Source organism: Abrus precatorius, unplaced genomic scaffold, assembly GCF_003935025.1.
Source record: "Abrus precatorius isolate BTA unplaced genomic scaffold, Abrus_2018 Scaffold10, whole genome shotgun sequence".
Lineage (NCBI taxonomy): Eukaryota > Viridiplantae > Streptophyta > Magnoliopsida > Fabales > Fabaceae > Abrus > Abrus precatorius.
In genome coordinates this window covers 35034408-35056835 of record NW_020874292.1, presented here as the reverse complement: position 1 = coordinate 35056835, position 22428 = coordinate 35034408, and the positions used below count along the sequence as shown (strand labels likewise).

The 22428-nt window shown below is 33.7% G+C and overlaps 4 protein-coding genes across 9 annotated transcripts; 2 read left to right on the top strand and 2 right to left on the bottom strand.

Annotated features, from left to right (window-relative positions):
- The first annotated feature begins 304 nt into the window (after positions 1–304).
- Positions 305–4645, top strand: LOC113870489 (homeobox protein knotted-1-like 13). 3 transcript variants are annotated; one of them, XM_027507087.1, is made up of 6 exons: positions 305–1071; positions 2430–2550; positions 3293–3486; positions 3601–3732; positions 4350–4486; positions 4584–4645. In XM_027507087.1, the coding sequence occupies exons 1-6, from the start codon at positions 571–573 to the stop codon at positions 4621–4623; spliced, it is 1125 nt and encodes a 374-aa protein (XP_027362888.1). In that variant the 5' UTR covers positions 305–570; the 3' UTR covers positions 4624–4645. The 3 variants fall into 3 exon arrangements, with proteins under 3 accessions (XP_027362888.1, XP_027362880.1, XP_027362889.1); XM_027507079.1 differs by having other exon boundaries at positions 316–1071; positions 3598–3732; XM_027507088.1 differs by having other exon boundaries at positions 317–1071; positions 4587–4645.
- Positions 4646–7991: 3346 nt separating this feature from the next.
- LOC113853239 lies at positions 7992–15886 on the bottom strand. Of its 2 annotated transcripts, XM_027483756.1 has the most exons (11): positions 15415–15886; positions 12038–15314; positions 11756–11925; positions 11168–11236; positions 10917–11069; positions 10655–10818; positions 10366–10513; positions 9922–10044; positions 9731–9818; positions 9387–9646; positions 7992–8509 (listed from the first exon to the last, which is right to left on the bottom strand). In XM_027483756.1, the coding sequence occupies exons 2-10, from the start codon at positions 15177–15179 to the stop codon at positions 9429–9431; spliced, it is 4275 nt and encodes a 1424-aa protein (XP_027339557.1). In that variant the 5' UTR covers positions 15180–15314; positions 15415–15886; the 3' UTR covers positions 7992–8509; positions 9387–9428. The 2 variants fall into 2 exon arrangements, with proteins under 2 accessions (XP_027339557.1, XP_027339556.1); XM_027483755.1 differs by lacking the exon at positions 7992–8509 and having other exon boundaries at positions 8765–9646; positions 11756–11934.
- Positions 8103–8563, bottom strand: LOC113869728. Its single transcript, XM_027506190.1, has one exon. It carries the CDS (start codon positions 8527–8529, stop codon positions 8107–8109), a length of 423 nt encoding a protein of 140 aa, XP_027361991.1. The 5' UTR covers positions 8530–8563; the 3' UTR covers positions 8103–8106.
- Positions 15887–20528: 4642 nt separating the features above from the next.
- LOC113852880 (probable E3 ubiquitin-protein ligase RHY1A) lies at positions 20529–21904 on the top strand. 3 transcript variants are annotated; one of them, XM_027483273.1, is made up of 3 exons: positions 20529–20803; positions 20929–21044; positions 21418–21904. In XM_027483273.1, exons 1-3 carry the CDS (start codon positions 20645–20647, stop codon positions 21701–21703), a joined length of 561 nt encoding a protein of 186 aa, XP_027339074.1. In that variant the 5' UTR covers positions 20529–20644; the 3' UTR covers positions 21704–21904. The 3 variants fall into 3 exon arrangements, with proteins under 3 accessions (XP_027339074.1, XP_027339075.1, XP_027339076.1); XM_027483274.1 differs by having other exon boundaries at positions 21427–21768; XM_027483275.1 differs by having other exon boundaries at positions 21423–21702.
- The last annotated feature ends 524 nt before the right edge of the window (positions 21905–22428 follow it).

Genomic DNA, 22428 nt, shown 5'->3' with positions numbered 1-22428 from the left:
ATCTTTCAATTATAATTTCCCCTCAAACAGTGAAACAGATTTTCCCCCTATTTTTAAAGATATCTTTGCCTATCTCCAAATTAAATAAATGAAGACAACACGTCGGCAGAGTGTGTACTCTTTCGGAACCATATCTTATTCTTAATATATTTACAAGATGATTAGTTAAAAACGCAAATAGTATTATTTTATTCACATAATTAAACAAATAATGTCATTAGCTGCCTCCAACATCATTCACCAATCTTTGTCTTATTACACCAAAATCTCTCCAATAAGGTGGCACCACAAATCCCTCCACGTTATCACCAATCCCACCCTTCAATCCTTTCACACTCCCTCGATCTTCGTGTCAACCCTTCAAAAAGTCTTCCCCCACAGAAAAGTGCTTTTCCAAACCCCTTCTTCCTCCTTCCTTCCCACCGCCACTACCACTCCACCCCTTTCCCTTCTCCCATTCTCCAATCTCCGTCACCAACTCCAATTAAATGTAGTGGGAGCCCGCAAGAGATACAAAGAAACAAAACAACAGCATCAACTCATCGAAAGCGCTTCATTCATTAAGCCAAAATGGCTTTCCACGACCATCTACCGCACGAAATCACGTTTCAGCCATTCACGGACGAGCAGCAGTTAGGTCAGAGCAGAGACATGCAGAGGCTGCTTCCACTCTCGGCCGCCTCCGGCGGCGGCGGCGCGGGGCCGACGTGGCTGAACAGTAACGCCGCCACGCTCCGGCAGCAGAATTTTCTCCACTTGCAACCCGACTCGACCGCGCACCAAAACGACGACGTTCGGGGGAGCATGATGGGATCGGAGAAAAGCTTGGATCGGAACCGGACGGAAAGTAACTCGGAACCAGACGCTTTGGCGGAATACAAAGCTGACATTTTGGGACACCCACTTTACGATCAGCTCTTATCGGCTCACGTTTCGTGTTTGAGGATCGCAACGCCCGTTGACCAGCTTCCGAGGATCGACGCGCAGCTTCAACAGTCGCAGCGCGTCGTTGATAAGTACTCTGGCCTTGGAAATGGAGTCGTCGATGACAAGGAGCTCGATCAATTCATGGTTTGCTTTCTCTCTAAAATTAAAACCTTGTATTATTATTACTATAATTATTATTTTGCTTAGTTATATGTACCCTTATCATCCTATTATTGTTAACCCTATTCTATTCTATTCTTCGTGACTTTTGTCTCAGTACTTCAATCCACTTTTCTAGGAGTTGAATGGTTTGATTCAAGGGCGTGTTTGTTTTCGGATTTTTGGTTTTATAAACTGTGGACTATTATTAGGCTACTTTTGGATTGTGTTAATTTGTTAGGCTTTGACAAATGTCGTTTGTTCTAGCTTTGGGTGCTTTTGTTAAATCGCAAACGATGATTCCTTTTGTGTTTCTTTCCTTTTTTCCTTTTCTATTTTTATGATTTTTTAATTATTATTTTGCTAAGGTTAGACCCTTCCTTTCCTGATTTTCCGGAATTTGTTGTATGAACTTTGGAAAACAATAAAAGAAAAGGGCACTGTCTGTCGACTAAGGTAGAACAGTTAGATGATTGTAGGTGCTAGGTGCAGAATTCACGAAGTGGAAAAAAAACGAGAGAGAGAGAGAGAGAGAGAGAGAGAGAGAGAGAGGAAAAGTAACATTTTTCTCTTACATGTTGGACGGTACGACTAGTGTGAGTAAATGATTCTGATTTGTCCTTGTGTAGTGTAAAGTCATTTGACGATGCATGATTAATTACGTTCCCATTAATTTAATAGTGTTTTTCTTCTAGAATCTTTATTGTCGTCATAATCTTCTTCCAGCTTGTTCGATGTTTCACTTGGTTACTTTTTTTCCTTTTTGGTGGAAACTTAATTTGGTGGTTATGTGCTATCGAATTCTTGTAGAATATGTTCTTACAGACCAACAACTTGTAGAAGCTCCTCGCCAATTTTCGTCGACCCTTTCCCCTTGCACACGTTACTTGTTTGCTCAACTACAATAATGAAGCAATGGGACCTTATTCGTTATAATAGTTGTGCTCAGTGGATAGCAGTTGGCGTATCATCTATTTATTAATGCATAAAAATGATAATCACTTCACACAATAATCGGGGAGAGGCAAATATCAGATGAAGATTTTAGCATTAAATAATTCTCAATATTTTATTAATGCATGTGCTAACTTGGATTGACTGAGACATTATGATCTACTAATTGGCTATTACTAAGTCACGGCTAAAGAAGAAACAAAAATAAAATAATCGTTTTTTGAAGCTTAGCACCTCACTGTTTATCTGTTCATTAAAATTATAACCTTTCATTTCCTTTCTTCTGAATGTTTTGATTTGGATATTTTTATTTCCTATTGTTGCCTATAGTTTTGTAGTTTTACTTGAAGCTCCTTAATGTATAAGTTTTGCTCTTGGCTTTGTTGTAGACTCATTATGTTCTACTGCTCTGCGCTTTTAAAGAACAATTGCAACAACATGTCCGTGTTCATGCCATGGAAGCTGTTATGGCTTGTTGGGAGCTAGAGCAATCTCTACAAAGCTTGACTGGTATATTTCAACTTTCACAGAAATCGTTCTCTTTAAACCTTCCACGTTGCTGTGTCTTATAAATTAAAATTATTAAGCGCTCATTTAATAAAAAATTGAAGGAGGGGGAAAAGAAAAAACGGCAACAGAAGTTGGAGATAAGTGCAATTCACAATGATGAGTAAAATCTTATGTTATTATTTCATGCACCAAGGTTGAGTGAATAAATCCAAAACAAGAGTTAAGTAAACAAAAATGAAAGAAAAAGTTTAAAAACTCGTCATATTGTAACTAAAGATAATTGTTTTTCTTATAAGCGAATAAAGAAATAAATTAAAGAGGGTATAAGGGTACTCAAATCATTTATATGACGAGAATAATTACATAACTTCAAGTCCAATAAAGGTTCACATTTGTTTTTACGTTTCATTTTTTTGAGAAAAAGTACGTTAAAACGTGTATTTTTCTACTTTATTATCTAAACGCAGTTTTATTGGTTAAACAACTGAAAGTTAACTTTCTACGTGATATTTTTTATTTTTCATTTTTTATGCATGTATCCTAAAAATGCATTAAAAATGACCATTTTCATTTTTAATCTTTCAAGGTATTTATGCATCATATGAATTATAAACTGGACAAAGGACAATATCATAAAGACTAATATAAGGGTTTTTCTCCTACATGCAACCGAGTTGATGGAGAGGAACATAGACAATATATATATATATATAGTCTTTGAGCTTTGGGTTTGGATGAACAGGTGTATCTCCCGGCGAAGGAACGGGTGCAACAATGTCGGATGACGAAGAAGACCAGGCAGAGAGCAATGCGAACTTATACGAAGGAAGCTTGGATGGAGCTGATAGTCTAAGCTTTGGTCCTCTTGTGCCCACTGAAAGTGAAAGATCTTTGATGGAGCGTGTGAGGCAGGAGTTGAAGCATGAGTTGAAACAGGTATATATATATATATATATATATATATATGTATATAGTTATAGTTACCATCATCCAAAGCATGAGTTGAAGACATAACTTTGCAAGTAAGGATTGTTGCAATGGATGAAGCAGGGTTACAAGGACAAGATTGTTGACATCAGAGAAGAAATTCTACGAAAGAGGAGAGCGGGGAAGCTCCCAGGCGACACCACTTCCCTTTTGAAAGCTTGGTGGCAGTCACATTCCAAATGGCCCTATCCGACAGTAAGTTTTCACATTACAGTTTTTAAACTTATTAGAATTTATACAATTAGAAAATTTAATGATATTTTTTAATTTTTAATTTTAATATATAATATACTTTTAAAATATAAATAAATATTAATTATTAAATTACATATTTATAAGTGTCTCATTTATTAAAATATCATGTTATATAACAATCAAATTTATATTTTATAAAAAAAAATATTAAATACGCATACCTGTATGTATTATGAAAGTTATAAAATTGTGTTAGAAATAGTTGCAAGTATGTTAATAAATATTATGTATGAGATTTTTAATATATTTAGTTTTTCAAAATACATGCTCTCTCTATATATTTACGCACGAGCATGTGTCATGTTATATGTACTATATATATGTAGATCACTATTATTTTCAATAATATTTTATTTATTTATTTTAATGCCAATGATGACGAGGAGATAATTATTTTATTTGAATGTTTAAAAATTAATTTTAGATATAATATTGTATATATAGATTTAATGTAAATATATTCTTAAAATTAAAAGAGACAACATATATATGTTAAGGACGATGCTGTGCGCATTTATCATTTCGATGATTGCTGACACACGTGAATGTCCTTTCAGGAAGAAGACAAGGCAAGGTTGGTGCAAGAAACAGGCTTGCAATTAAAGCAGATAAATAACTGGTTCATAAATCAAAGAAAAAGGAATTGGCATACGAATCCTTCTTCTTCTAGTGGCTCCAAAAGCAAGCGAAAGAGGTGAGTTTATATAGGCTAATTCACTGTTTTTTGCATTGCTCCAAATCATGAAATATTCAGTAGAACTGTGTTAATGCTAAATGTTACTTTTGGATAGTAGTGGCGCAGGAGAAACAAGTAACCAGAGCTTCATGTGAATGGACACCTGTTTTGAACAGGGAAAAAAAAGAAAGAAAGATAAAATTAGTGTTAGTCTTCATTTTAAGAAACAATGGTGGGATTCATAAGACAAGAGCTTACAGTGAAATGGTGGGATATGGATGTTGAAGCGTAATTTGTGGTACCACTATATTTGCTTGGTTCAATTATAGAAGCTGCTGAGATGATACCTGATCTTTTGTTTTGTTGCTGCCACATTCTGTTTGATTCAATGGGTATCTATGAATGAGTGCTGATACATATATTTGTAATGTATTAAACTTGAAAGTTTTTGAAAGAAAAGAAAAGAAAAATACTTGCATGTGCTATAAATTGATGATCAGTTTTATTCATTACACACATAGGTTTCCTACATCTTGTTTCTTTGTGTGGCAATACAATTCTTGTGCCTATAATCTACTATATCGTTTGGTCTCATTGGATTTTTTGTGCGGTTACTTTGGTATTTTTATTTATAATCAACTTTTCAATTTAAAAATTGTCAAATCTAGTAAATATAATCTCTCTTTATCGATGTGTTTGTCTTTCTTCTCTATCTTCTTTATCTTGCATTTTACAAATAAAAATATCCATTGGACATCAAATTTATTTACAGTTAGTGTACGTTTGGTCTCACATAATATTTACAATCGTTGTGTTGAAATTCATGTGCATTTGAGTTATTTAAACACCAAAACAAACACAAGCGCGGTGTATTTAGTTTCACGTTGATAGGTCATAAATTTGTCTACATTAAAGTTATTATTTGTAATTTTTCATTAAATTTTAATTATAATTTTTTAAATATATTTCAAACATTATTTTGCAGCCCTTTCATTTGTTGTGTGTTTTGTATATAAAAGCACAAAAGCACCCATACAAACATCTTCTATTATTTGTGTAACTAGAGGATTAGAGCACTGTCCCCAACCTATATCCAAGAAGTCTTAAGATGCTAATTGCTTTTTCTTTTCTAATTAACCCGCAATTTCAATTTGATGAAATTGAAGGTTTTTAAGTACTTTCTTCTTTTAACCTTTCGGTTTACATTGCACTAAAATTTGCAACTGTTAACACTTTTCTATCAATAGTTTCGTTTGCAACCGTAAAAAATGGTTGAATTAAAAAGAAAAATTGAACATATATTTTTATTTTGAAGGCAAAAGACTAAGACTTATTTCATGATTTATAAACTAAACAACAGAGAAAATTGGGTATTCTTTCTCACAACGCTTAAAATAATTAGATTCGTTAAACAAGTTAATTCGACTTAATTGGACTAGATTATAACATGTTAAACTTAATAGTAAGCCAACTCAATTCAATTCATCTTTGAAGCCAATAAGAAAATGTTATCTTAGCTCAGCTCACTAATTTGATGAATTAGCTCATCAAATTTTAAAACAATTAACAAAAATAACAACGTAAACATTGAAATAATAAAAAATAATCTTGATAATAATTTAAATCAAGGGTCATGTATTAGGTGGAAAAAATTAGGTACTTTATTAATTAATTTTTTTATAACATGATTTACCAAAAACTCACTCTTGATAAGTTGACTTACACACTTTAAAAAAAGAGTAACATGTGAGAGTACGTGCATTGTTTTCCGCAATTCAGTTATTAACTGCATTTTGTGATTCTTCCTACGCATATCTGTACTATAAACAGAAGGTGAAGATTTCATACAAGTCAAATTATATTTTTGTCTTTTTCTATTGTCATTTCATTTACCCAACCTATTGTTCATTTAACTAAAATTATTATTTTTATCTATTTTCCTTCATTTTTATTTAATATAAATTTTCCATTTTGTAATTAATATATTGTATATTATTTCATTTGTTTATATTGATTGCATAAAACTTTGTTATAGTAAAAAGTATTTTTATTTTGTATTTTTATTTAATGTTGTATGGTTAATATTTTCTACAAAGTGAAATACTAACGCCAACTACACTATAATACAGTAGTGAATGTATGTTTTGTAATTTTTATATTAGAGCTTTTAAATTATTTTACATATTTTTTTACAATAGGATCGGCATTTTTTAAAAAATATTCTAATCACATTACATTAATATATTCTTAAAATTATGATTCGTAAGATACGTGAAATGAAAATAATTTTTAAAACCTTAATGTAGAGATTATGTTTTTATCAAATATTTTATTTTAATACATGTATTAGTTTGAAATATTTTTTGAATTTAAGAAATTTTAAATGTTATATGTAGAAATTTAAAGGAGTTACAGATGCTTTAACTAAATGTTTATGTGTTTATACATGTATTACAATATAACATTTTATACTTGTTTTAACATTAACTACTTTAAAATTATTTTAACAGAGATGTCTCTCTCTCTTCTGATGGAGATGCAGAATTATTATAACAGATGAAAAATAAAAGATATAAAAGCATAACATTTGCACGTTCATCCAATAATGGGTATTGTAAGCATTAAAAAATAGACCATGTTATATTTTAGGATAATACTAAATGGTACGAAAGAGTTTTCACCAAAAATTTGACGAAAGTGGTTGCTCACAATTTTTGTCAATTATTTATTTATTTATCATTTAACCATAAAATACAACCACCTTTGTATTCGATTAAATTTGTACTAATTTTTTATTGTGACAATAATTTCAATAATTTACTACAAAATCTGATTTATTGTCTCAAAATCATTATTTTATAATAAAAATAAATGTAGATGAAAATAAAATGAGTTTTGTTAGCCTTAAGAATTTAAGTACCCACAAATAAAAAAAATATTGTATTGAATTTATAAAAACACAATAAATACTTCTCTTTTTAATAAAATTTTACTAGTTTATCCTGAGATTAACAAAACTCAAATAAAATTTAAAATAATTTGTAGGACCTATTTAATATACTGTTTAGAGCTACGTAACTAGAGAAAAGAGTAGTTTAAATTGTAAAAATTGTCTTTGTAAGATTCTTCTGAAGATGTTTCCCTTCTTTTGAGATTTCGTTTGGCTGTTTGAGAGAGTAAAGGCCAATTGAAAGGCACATTAAAAGCGAATGATGAACTAAAAAGATTCTTTGGCCGTTGGCACAGAGAGAAGGAAAAGAAATCAAAGAATGATTTGTTTACAACGTCTATGATGGGAATACTTTCCTCCTTGAATACTACATCTATTCACATCCTTGTTTTATGATAAATTTTTATGAATCGTCTCCTTCCCCATCTTTCATTTGTTTTGAGAAAGAGAATTGTTTTAGCTAACGTTTGGCCTGTAATTAAAAGGGGGTCACCAAGCTACAAGTCCTGTTTCTTTTAACGTTCGTTGTTGAAGTTAGCAAGTGGAAAAGGAAAAGACGAGATGGTCAAGTTTGAACAAAAAAGAATGATCTTTACAAAATGAATAATTAACGATTACATCCATGAAAAATACTAACAAGTGAAGACATTTAAGCAATAAAATCTCTTTAAAAACAAGCACGCCAAAGTCATAGTTCAGTTTGCCTACGACCAGAGGGAAAAGGAGCACTAAATCTAGCTGAGAAACTGGGAGGCATGTCATCATCTTCACTCTGAGCCCCACTATTGAAGTTGAGAGCATAGCTATGTTCATCATACTGAAACCTATTCTTCTGCTGCTTCTTGCCATACCCACCTAACTTTCGAATGAACGTCTTCCACTTGGGACCCGCAATCACTTCTGAAACCTCCTTCATCTTCCTCAACTTGCAACTCACCCAGGAATCACCTCTTTGCTCCAGCAGGCCTTTACCTTCTTCACTGCCTTGCCACCATCTCAACCCAAAAACTCGAAAGCATCCATAATAACATCCGCTGGGGCCTTGGTGATCATTGAAATCTTCCTTGTGTTCCACTGCCTCTACCAATGGCCTTCCTTCCGAAGCAGCCATATTTTCAGAGAGAAAGGAAAGTTTGTGAAGGTTTGGACATGAGGGGATTTTAATCAAGTAGATAATATTTATAGGTGATGTTTAAGAGAGAGAGAGAGAGAGAGAGAGAGAGAGAGAGAGAAGAGGAGGAAATGTCAAAGAAAACGAAGCTACAACTGTCTTGAAACATCTCCAACTAAATAATAATAATAATAAAAGTATGTAGCCTATGGAATTTAGAAATGCCAAGGACGGTTTTACGCGATGTATCTGGCAATTGGCATGTCCGTCACTCAAGATATAATAATACAATTTAATACTAGAAAAAGAAAAGGCAAAATAAATGAAAAGTGAAAATGATATAATAATATATGGATTCAATTTCATGTTGCCCCACGCCGACTCCAACGGTACGCTGGGTCACCCTCAGCTGTTGGTGGCTCACACGTACATCAGGATGGATGGTAATGTGTAGCAAAAAAATTTATTTGTGGGGAACCCGTTACCCGTTAGCAGTATGTAATAAACAAAAGAAACAGTCTTAGGTTAGTACAGTAACACATCCCCAGTCAATAATCCCTCCACAACATTACTGTAAGTGCTAAACTCTTTCTTTACAATATTAATTTTTACAAGCACTATAAAAATTAAAAAATAAAAATTTAAAAATATTAACATCTTTGCTTTTTCTTTTCCTTTTCTGTTTAACTAAAAGTGACACATAATGTTCACTGAGGTTTGGATGTAATACAAGAATATGTAGCAGTGCTAAAAGGTATGACACCTATTAACCTTGTCTGACACTTGCAAACTTTCCCTACGGTATATATTGAAATTGAACAAAGCATTGATTCGCCAAATGAATGAAAAACACAAACCAGAGACATATCAGGGATTGAGCATCCTGCAGTTGTTGGAAATCATTTCTGTACTTGACTCTCTGATGAAGCAGGTTGCTGCTGTTGATTTTGTCCTTTGGGAGAGATCTTGGCTGCCATGGAACGTAATTCGTTGGCAATCACAGTGAAGGATGGTCTTTCTGATGGTTCTGATGACCAGCACCTCTCCATTAGCAGTCTCCATTCAGGATCACATGATTCTGGAACTGGAGGCCGCAAAGTGTTGTTTACAATGCCACCTGAATTATTTTTGAAAAAACCAACATCTCAATAACCAAAAACAAGTGAATAAAAGGCTATTACGGATTCAAACTTTGATTTACCTATGATGGCCCCATAGTGCAAATCAGCATATGGCTCTTCTCCGGTTAGGAGTTCCCACATGACAATACCAAACGAAAACACATCAACCTGAAACATCAATTTTATGAGAACACAACTAGTTTACAGAATGACAACATATGAAAGCATCAAAATAAGTCAGTGATTCAAATAAATAAAGTATAAACTAAACCTTCTCTGAAACAAGGCTACTGCTCCCATTCAGTAGTTCTGGGGCCATCCAAGGTAGGGTTCCTCTCACACCACCAGATATTAAAGTCTGGCATTTCACTTTGGACAGACCCAAGTCACCAACCTGGAATGAAAATCAGAAGGGTCAATAACCGATATATAGAACAATATATATTCAACTGCTTTATGCTAAATGTAGAGTTGTGTGGACAATGAAAATAAGTATCACAGATACTAAAATCAGTTCAAAATTTCTGGTAAAAAATGTGGCTTAATGTTGCAGAGGTGGAGCTAAATATAAGTCATTAGGTGAATCTGGGTATATAGAAGTTGGTCCACTAATTATTCACCAGCTTATATATAACAGTGTCATGCATGTCTAATTCGAACAAATACAGAAGAACCAGATTTCTAAGGTGACCACTTCAGAATAAAACATTTCAACCTTGCATATTGGTCGGTGTGGATCACGGAGATTCACAAGCAAGTTGTCACTTTTCAAGTCAAAGTGGACAATGTTTTTTCCATGCAGATACTCCATACCGAAGGCCACATCCATTGCAATCAGAAGACGCTTGCGCTTGTCAAGATTCCTGATATGATTACTTAAGTATCAAACATTTACCATTAAGGCAATATTGATATATAAGATCAGAGTAATGGAAAGCAACCAACATAAGGGTGTGTGAACATGCACCTACACCTGCACACATACAAATACATGAACACACTACCTCCCATTCTTCTGCAAGGCATTTCTTAGAGAGCCATTGACCATAAACTCTGTTACTGTTGCCACAAAACCGCCAGGGCCATCAAGCACAACACCATAGAATGCCACTACATTTGGATGATGCAAGTCAGCAAGCTTGATTGCCTCATTCCAAAAATCAGCTTTCTGCTTAGTATATAAACCATGAAAAATGTCAGCTAGTTTGTTGGATAGCAAAGAAACAAGGGGGAATAGAAATCAGAACCATTGACAATGAGACAGACCAAGCGCTCTTGCTCTGAAGGCTTTCCAGCAAAACACCTATCATTAATCCGTTTTATTGCAACATCAGTACCCCTCCATTTTCCGTGATATACAGTCCCAAAGGTCCCAGAACCCAATTCCGTCTGCTCTTCAAGGTCACAATTTTTTATAAACTGGCCACATCCCCACAGCAAGGTTTTAGACAAGGTGAGCTGGCAATATGAAGGCATAAAAGAGGAAACATACAATAGAATTATAGAAAACATTAAACCTGCAATGCTCCAATATCCGATCCTGGAAAGCCAAAATTTGCCTTCTCTGGGAGCTTGCTTCTGACATCCTAAGAAGGGAAAAAAAATAATTGTATTATAGTAATAAAAATTATAAAATCACACTCAAGTAGGGATAGCTGCAACCTGCTTCCTATCCTGACAGGAATGAAAAATTAATATCCAACTTTTTGTGTAACACCGTATTTTTTTCCTTAAATAAGTCATATTCATATATCAAGCACATTTTACATAGATACATACATAAAATGAATGTAAATAATTTTAAGATAATAGGAAATTTAGGAACAAATCATATCATATTGCTACTACAAAGATGTAAGCTTAACTTCATAATTTAACTATCATATGATTTTATTATCAAGGTGGGGCAAGATTGGGTTGCAGCAGGTATCGGACCCCAATCAACATTGTGGTGGGATAGATACCCTTAGGCATCGTATGGGCTTTTTTGCCATGTATAAATCCAATGGAGAGGGCAGAAAAGTATTATACTTTGTAAACTATTCCAGCCATGGGCAAGATGGAAAAGATAATATAAATAATCAGGAATGAGCATACAAAGTCACCTGAGCTTTATCTTTATGCTGTATATCTATTATACTATTTTGAACAACTCCATTGTCGATGTCCTCACAAAGGGACACATTTCTGGCATGCAAATCAAGATTTGAAGAAGTGCTTGAGCGCAGAACAGAAGCAGCTAAACCTTCAGCAACAGCTTGAAGTTGTCGGTCTTCTGACAAGAGTTCAATAAAGAAAGCAAAACACAACGAATATGAGCTAAAAAGCTCCAAAGTTATGTATGATCAATAAAGATAACTTATTTAAGGCTTTAACAGTTTGCATACCCATGGAAGATTGAGCTTCTTCTAAAGTTAAATTCTGTTTGAATGTCTGGTAGATGCCATCACCCATTTGAGCTTCTAAATGCTGTTTGAAAGTCTGGTGGCCATTATCCATTTGAGCTTCTAAATTTTGTTCCCCACAGTTTCCCGGATTCTCACCAAGCTGATCCTTATAAGAATATGTTTCTTTCTTCAATGCAACTTTTTTAGGTCTAGGAGGTGGAAAGTAGGTCCCATGTATATTCCAGAGATCCTGATTGCTAAAAAGTGAGTTTGAAGGATCCTGCACATCTCCTAACCTAACAGATGGGGGAACTGAAGGTAAAACTGCATCATCCTTGTGCTGGTTTCCACTCTTTAATTGAGGATTTGATGCAGGAATGCCCCAAACAGGGGGTTGTGCAACCTCATTATATTCCACCGGCCTGGAATTATTCCCATATGAAGTTTCCACTGTAGAACTAGGAAGCACATTCACCATCTTAATTTGATTTGCATCAACGATCAATGGTGACTTGTCAAGGTTGTTTTCTGGAACCACCCCTTTCTTCTCTACAGCATGCTGAGTGTTGTAATCAAATTTATCATTATTTACAAAAAGTTCAGGATTGTCGATCTTTGGGTTGTCCATCCTTCCATCAATAGGTTTGAGTAGGTCATGTGCTATCCAATTCTCTACAGCATCTGCTTTTGACATTGTGCTAGCTTCATTGGTATATTCTGTTGGACATTGTTGAACCATACACTCAGAACTTTCAACAGATGTGCCACCAACTAAAGGTATATCATTATTAACAGGTTTATTTACAAGCACATCCTCTTTAGCCCAGTTTTCAGCTGGCACCATATGTTGGCGGATGATATCATCTTGATAAGACGGCAGAGCTGTTCCCATCAGCCCATCACTTGTTGACTGTTTTTTACCTGTTCTTACAACTGCTTCCTGGATAACTGCATTCGTGGGATGATCAGACCAGTCCAGCTTTTGTATAAAAATTCTCTCACCTTCAGGCTCCAAAGAGAGTGAAGCTGTGTCAACACAAGATATTCCACCTGGAGTATCCAATTTAGAAGTGACCCTGGGTCTGGTCCCAACTGCTTGCTCAACATTGCCTTCCTTCATTGGTGCAGTGACCCAAACCACATTCGTTGATTGAGCTCTTGAATTGTCCTGCATAGGGAGACTATGGAAACTTGAAGTTGAATCAGGAATTGGACCAGCACAGCTATTACTCTGCTCTTGAACCACAGGATCCGAATGGGCATGAGGCAACTTTTTCTGACACATATAACAGTCCTCCACTCTTTGGACTTTCTCAGGGATCATTGCTGATTGTTGAGGCACAAACACATCAGGAAAAATCACATGCTCGGGTGAAGGAACCTTAACCCAGCCAAAATGACCTCCAAAAGGGACTTGAACCGGATATGCATTGTAACTTTGATCAGCAGGAAGCTGGTAAATCCTTAGCCCTGAAGTATTTTCATCATTATATTGATCCAAAAGGTTTTGCTGTGGTTGCATGAATGGTTGTGGTTGAATAACACTTGGACTTACACCAGCATGAGAAGTTGGCTGAGTCATAGTCATTTGCACTGCAGGGATTACCTGAAGGGAGCCTAAACGAGAAGTGGTATCATGAAACTGCTGTTGGGAGTAGATAGGGCCAGACTTACCTAAAAGGTGGGCATTTGGAAATCCCATATGAGGAGGCAGCTGGACGTAATCTGCATGGTTCACAACTTCATGACGAGGATCAACAAAAGGCTGTAAACGCGCAGGTGATGGAATTTCCAATCCAGACTGCAGCACCCCAAATTGCTGCTGAGAAAAAGTAACAGGTAGAGATTTTTCCAACTCAACATCATTCTGGAAAGGAGGAGTGTGAGTTGGGACAGAATTAGTCACAGGAATGCCCAATGAAACTGCAGAAGCATCTGAGTAAATTGATGCACCTGGCTCAGAAACCACAAAATTTGCAGTAGTGTCATGAGAAGCAGCTGCATTCCCCTCAGGTGATAAACCGCCAGACTGTGGTACAGGTACCACACTGACATCTCCTTGAGTAGCATTTGAGCTATCAAGAGCATCTATGCCGCTCAAATCAGAATTTTGGGTAGAAGTTGCACTTGCATAACTGGCTTTCCTTGTGAGTTTACCACCAATCCCATCCGAAATTCCATTCACAGCTTCAACATATTTCAGCCCACCATCATGTAAATTTACAAACTGTACCACACCAGAAGGATCAAGTTCTAAAGAAGAGAATAGAAAAACCCTTAGTTTAGGCGAACCATCAGGAGACCTCTCAATTAATCTCTCATACTCCTCCATCATGTTTTCTAGATCGTCGGGGCAGGAAACCGAGACCAGAGCATCAAGATCCTCATCTGGGAGTTGATATTTGATAACCACAGGTTGCCCAAAAGTATCAACCATCTTTTGCACCAAATCGTTGAAGCTCACATCTCTCTTAACACTTATGATCCTCGTTTGACCTCCAACATATCTCAGCATTCCATCGCTTGGCCTAGGCAAAATTTTCCCCCCGTAACTGCACAAAAGCTTCATCTTTCGCCCGGAAACTGAATCATCCCCACCCTCCTCACTTGCCTGATCAACCCGCTGACTAGCAGGGGGATTTGAACCAACCCCAAGTGCCCCGACACCAACAACATTATCACTAGCATTGCCAATTACTCTGCTATTTCCCTGAAGACCGTTATTACTACTAATATTATTATTACTCAAGCCATTACCCGCAACCCAGTTGCCCCCTAAATTCACAGGATACCCATGAGAAGCAGCCACAAAATTACCTGAAACATCAACTGCATTGCCACCAGCAACCCTATTGGTAAAACTAGGAACATGAGAGAACCCAACAGCAGGGCTCACAGAGGAATGGAGAATAGGCATAGAGGGACGAACACACCACGTGGCGGCAGCAGCAGCACCCGAAGCCACATTTCCATACCCTATTCCCACCATGCCAGCATCAGAGACAGACGCAGGGTAGAAAAGGGGCACCGCGCCGGGAACCGTCGTACTCGTCGGCAAAAGGAGTGGCTCTTCGGCCACACTTCGCGCCACGTTCAGCGGCCGCACAGCATCGCCGGGGATGGAGTTTTGGTCAAACGCCATAGCCACGACCGAAAGCTATCGAAAACTCGAAATCGCAAAGAAAACGATAAATCAGTCGAAGAAGAACGCGAATCGAAGACCAAACTTATAGATTGGGGAAGCAATGGATTCACGCATTGTGAACGATGCCCAGTCCTGAAAAACAAAGCCCAAAGTTTAAAACCCTAGTCAAATTGAGAAACACAAGTAGAAAATATAACAAATTCAGAGCGAGAAAGAGAGAGAGAGAGAGTACCGAATGTTGGCGGTGCAGTGTGAGAGTGATAAGAGAGAGAGGGAAGGGGAAAACGTTGTTGAAGTCGGCGGAGTTTGGAATTCGAAAGAGGACAAAAGAAATGGCGTCTGTGAAGGATTGTTCTCTGTAATTAGTAATTGCAGTCTTCACACACTCTGTCTCTGTCTCTGTCTCTGTCTCTGCTTCCTTTTTGTTTATATTTTTTGGGGAATCGAATAACCGTTCGGTTTGAAACAAACATGAGGAGTGGTAGAGAGTAGGGTGCATGCAGTTGGAAATTTTGCCGGGAAAGGGTGAGAGAGAGTAGCGAAGAAGGAACAGAGCAAAATTGAAAGAGAGACGGCACGTGGTCGTGGAGTGGACCGCTTCATGCAGAGCAGAGTATTGAATTTGTGGGCAGAGAAAGCAGAGCAAAGCAAACCCAAACCATTCCAATTTATTTATGCTCACATTTTCGCATCTTCATACGTATGGTAATGGGGCCTCATCTTTCCCCACCAAATCTTTACTCACATCAACCAACTCTCTCTCTCTCTCTCTTCCCCAAATATTTTAATAAACAAATATAAATTCATGAGAGTTTTGTATGAACAATATTATATATTATTAGTGAAATTAGTATTATTAAGTTAAATTCTTATTTAAAAAATAAACATATTTTATCATTGTTTAGTAAATATTTTAATTATTAATTTTTACCAAATAACTTAACTAAATAAAATAGATTAAAAAACTATAAGAAAATAAAAATAATAATAACTTTTATTAAAGTTATTGCATTAATTTGTTTATAAATATTAATTTTATCTATTTAATCATTAAATTAAAAGTTGGGGTTTGGTACTTTTCTAAATGCTAGTGCTTTTTCTCCTTTTGTTTTGTGCGTGTATATTCACAATTGGTGGATGATTTGGCAAGACTTTGAATCGTGGATGAATACTATAATTGTCCATAGGAGATGGGAGATTCCACATATGACTATGACTTTACTAAGAATACATAATTTCATGTCCCCATTTATTCTTTTCCATCGTTCCTTAGACAATACAATAAATAAATAAATAACCCCATCTTCAAGTCAAAGCTTGAGCCCTATACACGTTACTTTACACCATTTTTTATAAATTAATTCAATTTAATTGTAAATTTTGAATAAAAAAACAACACAAAAATTGAAGAGAAAATGAAAGTAATTTCTTATTATATTATATCAACTTTCAGTTACTTTTTTATATTGATTCCCAAGTGACTTGGTCTAAATATGAACGAAAATTCTTTATGTTGCCTAAAGAAACCAAATAAATTGAGTTGCATATATAATAAAAAACATAATTAAGCCTATTATTTTCATTTTCATTCTTTTGTTATCTTATATATTATGAAGGAGAAAAACAACTTTTTTGGAAATTATAACAAAAAGGAAATTAACTATTCTTCTTTCATTTTATTTTTCAAATATTCAAAAGAAGTATCACTATATACAACATTATATATATAATTAAATTTTTAATTTTTTATGTAAATGAAATTAAAATGATTATCCTATTTTATTGTTAATAAAATATTTTCCTTTTCTATCCAAGTCAAAAGCAGAAGTCGGCAGTCAAGGTTCGTAGGGTTATTTGTTATGGCACACCCTTTTGGTAGGGTTGATAGCCATATGTTGGATAAGGACCTTAAAATTCTATAGTCATTGGATAAGAGATGATTAGAATCCCCCATGTCGGTCAAAAAGACAACAATATCGGATCTTTCTGGGTTGTTTGAAGAGACCAATTACTATGGCACTGTGTGTGAAACCAAGAAAAGGTTGAAGAAGGGGCTCCACATAAACATATCCAAGGTTGTGTCTTCTACTTGGAAGAAGTGGCACATGAAGATTCATATGTTTCCATTTATGCACCCATGATTGAGACAACAGAGCTAGATCTGTTGTAGTTGGTGAAAAACAACACCTAGTTCATCCTACGCGGTATTACAATTTACTCTTCTGCAAAATGAGTAATAAAATGGGTTGTATTGAACATAAATAATAATAGAAAAAATATATAAATATGGATACAATAAATTCTAAAATCTATAAAATATGAAATGGCTAAAAAGACGTTAAAACATTATTTATCTATTAATTATGATATCCTGATCAAATTAGTGCAAATTTAATTAAAATATATAGGTTAAGAATAGCTAACAATTTTAAAAATGATGTTAGACTCTCTTTTTGCTGCATTACGGTGAGGAGAGAGATGCTAATTGCAGTAGTAGCAACTTGGTTCACGATAATATTAGATGTTACAACTATAACTAATGAGATTCATTTTGACATGAATTTGACTTAAGCTCAGCCTCACAAAAAAAGATAGGAAATCATGATGAAAATCAAGGAGGAATGGGAGTTCCTTCTATAATCTAGGCAGAGTAGGGTTTGGAGTTATTATTAGAGGAGTAGTTTTTGTTTTTTTCTAAAGTATGTATCTTCATTTAAGTTAATTTTTTAATTTTAAATTTTAAACATTAATCCTTGAGATTAAGAGTAGTTAATTATTTTAGTTTTTCTTATAAAAAATATAAAAATTTGCTCAAGTTTGCTTGGTAACAAAATTTAAGAATTATAGTGTTACTTAGACTCTCTGAAAGCATTTGGTGTTAGAAGATTTTCTAAGGTATCACAAACATACTAATATTATTTGAAATGTAAGAGTTAAAAGGAAAAAATCATACAAGGATGCTTCCTAGCAATCCACCAAATTGAGTCCATAAAGAGGCTCATTAACACTTTTATTTTAGGGACAATTTGGTCTTGAAAACGAGGCCCAAAATATCTGAAACAGAATAAGCATTATGCCAAGGATTATTTTATCATCATCTTGATAAAATACAGCAAGCTCTTAATCAACAATCATGCACATTCATGATATTGATGTCCACCAAGGTTATATTATTATCAGATACATAGATAGAAAAGCTCAAATCCAAATGTAACTCATTGAAAGGGACTAGAACCTGTTTCATCTTATTCAATATTTTTTAAGAAAACAAATCTCTCGTGTGTAGTGAAGATATATGTTAGTGAAATCCATGTCAGTGGCAAATAAACTCGGCAATTAAAAGTCCAAATCATTAAGTTTTTTATTCATAGAAGTGGAAGAAAAACATTTTGAATAAAATAAAAAGAATGCATGTGGGACTGAAATAATAATAAAAAAAAAAGTAATGATGAAATTTTCAAATATATAATAAAAAGGGACAGCAATAATTTCAATTTTAAAATAAAATAAAATTAGTAATAATAAGTTGAAAAGTGAAATATTTTGAGATTCAGTCCCCTTTTGTATAAAAATTAAAGAAATACATCTGAACTCATATTTTATCTGCCACAAGATTTCCTTTTGATTTTGGGAAAAGTCACTTTAGGTGGATGCGTTTCCTTATAACATGATAGATGAAATAAAAGGATGATGCTTTTATTAAAGTATGCATGAGAATGTAAAATATGATTAGATAATGTGGATGCACTTCCCTTGTAACAGATGGAATAAAGATGATGCTTTTATTGAAGTATAAGATTATTAATTTATGGTTCTTTTAACTTGGCTGAGATTATTATTTTAAAATAGTAAATTTTTATCAAAAAAATATGTGTTTATTATGTTAAAATTATAAAAGTATAAAAAGTATTTTTTTTAAATGTTATTATTAATTATTTAAACATACATTTTAAAATTATAAATTATTTTAATGATTTAAATAAAAATTTTACTCTTTATATTTTAGTAGTTTTTTAATTATTATATTTAATAAATACTTTTTAATTTTTTTTACCGTTCTGATCCAAACTAAAAGTAATAATTCATAGTTTTTTAGTAAATTAAATTAGTAATAAAGACTGAATAAAAATTAAAATTTCCAATATATAAAACTTTAAAAATATTTTATATATATATATATATATATATATATAAGTATAGAAATTATATTAAATGTATGATTTAGCTTTTTTTTTTGTCAAATTTCATTTTGTTATTTTATTTATTTATAGGACGCTTATATTGGACATGGTATCATTGATTCACTGGCTTTGTTTTATTTTCTAATATTTATATAATTTCCAATCTGAAGTAGCATGTGACATGATTGGAAACTTTGTCCTTAACCTTTCAAATATTATTTTGGATAATAAAAGGGGTAGTGATAGCTGATTTTGTGCAATACCCCCAAAAGGGAAATCCATTCAAAAATGAGTTGTTTCTTTCTCCTTTTCATAGACAAAATCAAGTGGAGGACCCCTTCATGGGAGCACATTATTCGCCCAATTTACCTGTTCCACTCTATAATTGTTTTGCTATTTCTTTTATAAATTTATCTTTTATGTACCATAAATTTATAAACTAAAATAATAAAAAAAATATTTTTCTTCCTAAAAATAAACGAGAAAAGCATGGGGAGAAAGGGAATTGTCAGAAGCAAGGGTGGGTGAGTCATGCAAAGTGGCTTTGTTCCATATACATTAATTAAAAATACTATTTTAAAATATTTAAATAAGACTAAAATTAATAAAATAGTTAAATTAACTAAAAAGCACTTTACCATACCCAAAATGTTAAAAATAATAGCAGGTACAAAGAGGGGTTGAGCCAAGTTAAACTTCTTTGAATGGGTAGAAAACAAATCACATGTTTGCTCTGTTCAGCAATATATTATTTTAAATGATTGTGTGAATCTTTATGCAGCCATTGTTGTGACAACCTTGCACGGATCAGTAACTGATGCTATACAAGTCAAAGCATGAAGCAAGAAAAGTCTGCCAAACCAGTGGCTGAATTTTGTCTCCCACTTATCCTGTAAAGTAAGGAAAATGGTTTGTCCACACTCTATCATTGAGTGAAAAGAAAAAGTGAGATGCCATTAAAAAAAAAATTGAAGAGAAAATATCTTCAAGAGATTAAATACTTGGTTAAAATGTAAAAATGAAAACTTGACCTCAAATAACTTGTCATATGCTAATACCTCTTAATTGGGTTTGACAAAAGCAACACAAGTTGCTTTCCAAATTAATTCACCCTTCCACTCTTGATTTTCTCTGTTCAATCATATGTCAGCCAAGCACTACACTACCAGAGACAAGACAAACAATGATATATGGAGCAAAAGTAAAACCATAGCTTATCTACAAGCCAAGGGACAATTTTATACAAGTTCATAGTTGTACATAGACAAAAACAAATAATAAATGGCTGGAATGCTTCCAGGAGTTGAATGTGCTCGAAGGAGACGCTTCCATCAGAGTGGAGGATACATGGATTTACCTTCTTTAGCTTCTCATACATCCACAAGGCGTTCTTCTTTCTGTTTATATGCAAGTAACCATGAATCCCGTTTTTCTTCACTGGTCTGTACCTTACCCAATTCTGTTTTTCTCTCTTTCACTGCTGAATTCCCTTTTCTATGCATTTTATTCATCATTTGTGTTGATGGGTATGCATTAATTTTCCTTCTGGATTTTAATCGAAACAGCAAAGGAGCAATTTGTACCAGGCACACCCTGATGAGAACATGCTAGGAGCTGCCAGAGAAGCCAAACAGAGGTTGGATGACAAGTTCAGAGCACAAAGGATGTCAGAAAACCAAAGGTATAATCCAAACAAGATAAATGTTTTATTTTTCTTGGTTGATACCTGCAACGCAGATCTGATTATCTGATAGAGCAAGCTATGGAGATATAATATAAAATCATTCATGTGCAAAGTTTAAGGATTTGGCTCCACTAAAGTTCAATCCTTGTTATTCCTATTGTTCTATCAAAACAGGAATATTTAAAATTATTTTGAAGTCACAAAATAAATTTTGCAGATTTGAAATAAAAATATATTATTCATATTAATTTATGAATATCTTTCAGTCATGTTTAAGGATTCAAAATTAATTTTATACAGCTTTAAACTAAGCGGGCATTCAGTCAGATCTTTTTTATTCTTAGTTGTTTAAATTATGTTGAATTAGCAGACAAGACAGCATGAGGTGTGTGGAGGGTGGAAGAACAAGCTTAGCAGAATTGCAAACAGAGGTATATGGGTCAAAGAAAAGAGGTTCAAGGAAGTTGAGTTGGATCAAATGGAGCTGGAAAGCCTCAGAACAAGAGGATTGTGCAGTGTGCTTGGAATCATTCAGGGTCGGAGAGACACTAATCAATCTCCCTTGTGCCCATAGGTTCCATTCTAATTGCTTGAAACCATGGTTAGAAAATAATTCTCATTGTCCATGCTGCAGAACCACCATTCTTTCCCTCTAGGTGCAATTGAAGTGAAGAATTTTGACCATGACTAGTAGTTTCTTATGTGACTTTGCATCTTGAGTAGTCAGCAGTTTGAATTTTGAAATTATGACTTGTAAGACAAAAAATTATATATACAAAAAAATAATTAAAATTTATTGTATTCAATAATAATGTATTAAATTACATTGAATTATATAAATTTAAATAAAAAATTATTATATATGATTTTTTACGTGTAATATTGCGTAAATTAAAAAAATTGTTAACTTCATTATCAGAGGTAAGTTTAAGTAATTAATAATGTTATTATAAGAAATGCTGTTACAGTGTAAAGACAATTTATATAAATTAACTATTAAAATATTATAATACAACTTGAAAGTTCAACACCAAATTTATTTTTCTATTGCCGAAAGTAAAATGAAAACTAAGCCTCTTTAAATAAAGATATTGAAATCAAATTTCTCCTTTCATATATCATTAATAGTAAAATAAAAACTTTGGTTATAATGTTATAAATTATAGATAAGTTAAGAAGAAATTGATAAAATTTTCACACATAAACTTAAATTTCAATTTCATCATAGATAACTAATAAAATCTATTCAGTTGGAAAATTAATATGAAGTTAAATTTAAAATATGTATATAAAAAAGAGTTTATTAAGAGAGTTAAATTTTATTTTAATAATTATTATGACAATCGAGAAATATTTTTATTATAAAAAAATTATCTAGATG

Excerpts from the sequence above, each read along its gene's own strand:
- LOC113853239 (XM_027483755.1), bottom strand. The coding sequence starts at position 15,179 with ATGGCGTTTGACCAAAACTCCATCCCCGGCGATGCTGTGCGGCCGCTG. Across the intron at positions 10,819-10,916 it reads CTTCAGAGCAAGAGCGCTTG|AAAGCTGATTTTTGGAATGA; the intron begins GTCTGTCTCATT and ends TATACTAAGCAG. Across the intron at positions 10,514-10,654 it reads GCCTTGCAGAAGAATGGGAG|GAATCTTGACAAGCGCAAGC; the intron begins GTAGTGTGTTCA and ends TAATCATATCAG.
- LOC113869728 (XM_027506190.1), bottom strand. The coding sequence starts at position 8,529 with ATGGCTGCTTCGGAAGGAAGGCCATTGGTAGAGGCAGTGGAACACAAG.
- LOC113870489 (XM_027507079.1), top strand. The coding sequence starts at position 571 with ATGGCTTTCCACGACCATCTACCGCACGAAATCACGTTTCAGCCATTC. Across the intron at positions 1,072-2,429 it reads AGGAGCTCGATCAATTCATG|ACTCATTATGTTCTACTGCT; the intron begins GTTTGCTTTCTC and ends GCTTTGTTGTAG. Across the intron at positions 3,487-3,597 it reads TGAAGCATGAGTTGAAACAG|CAGGGTTACAAGGACAAGAT; the intron begins GTATATATATAT and ends CAATGGATGAAG.
- LOC113852880 (XM_027483273.1), top strand. The coding sequence starts at position 20,645 with ATGGCTGGAATGCTTCCAGGAGTTGAATGTGCTCGAAGGAGACGCTTC. Across the intron at positions 20,804-20,928 it reads AATCCCGTTTTTCTTCACTG|CAAAGGAGCAATTTGTACCA; the intron begins GTCTGTACCTTA and ends TAATCGAAACAG. Across the intron at positions 21,045-21,417 it reads AGGATGTCAGAAAACCAAAG|ACAAGACAGCATGAGGTGTG; the intron begins GTATAATCCAAA and ends TTGAATTAGCAG.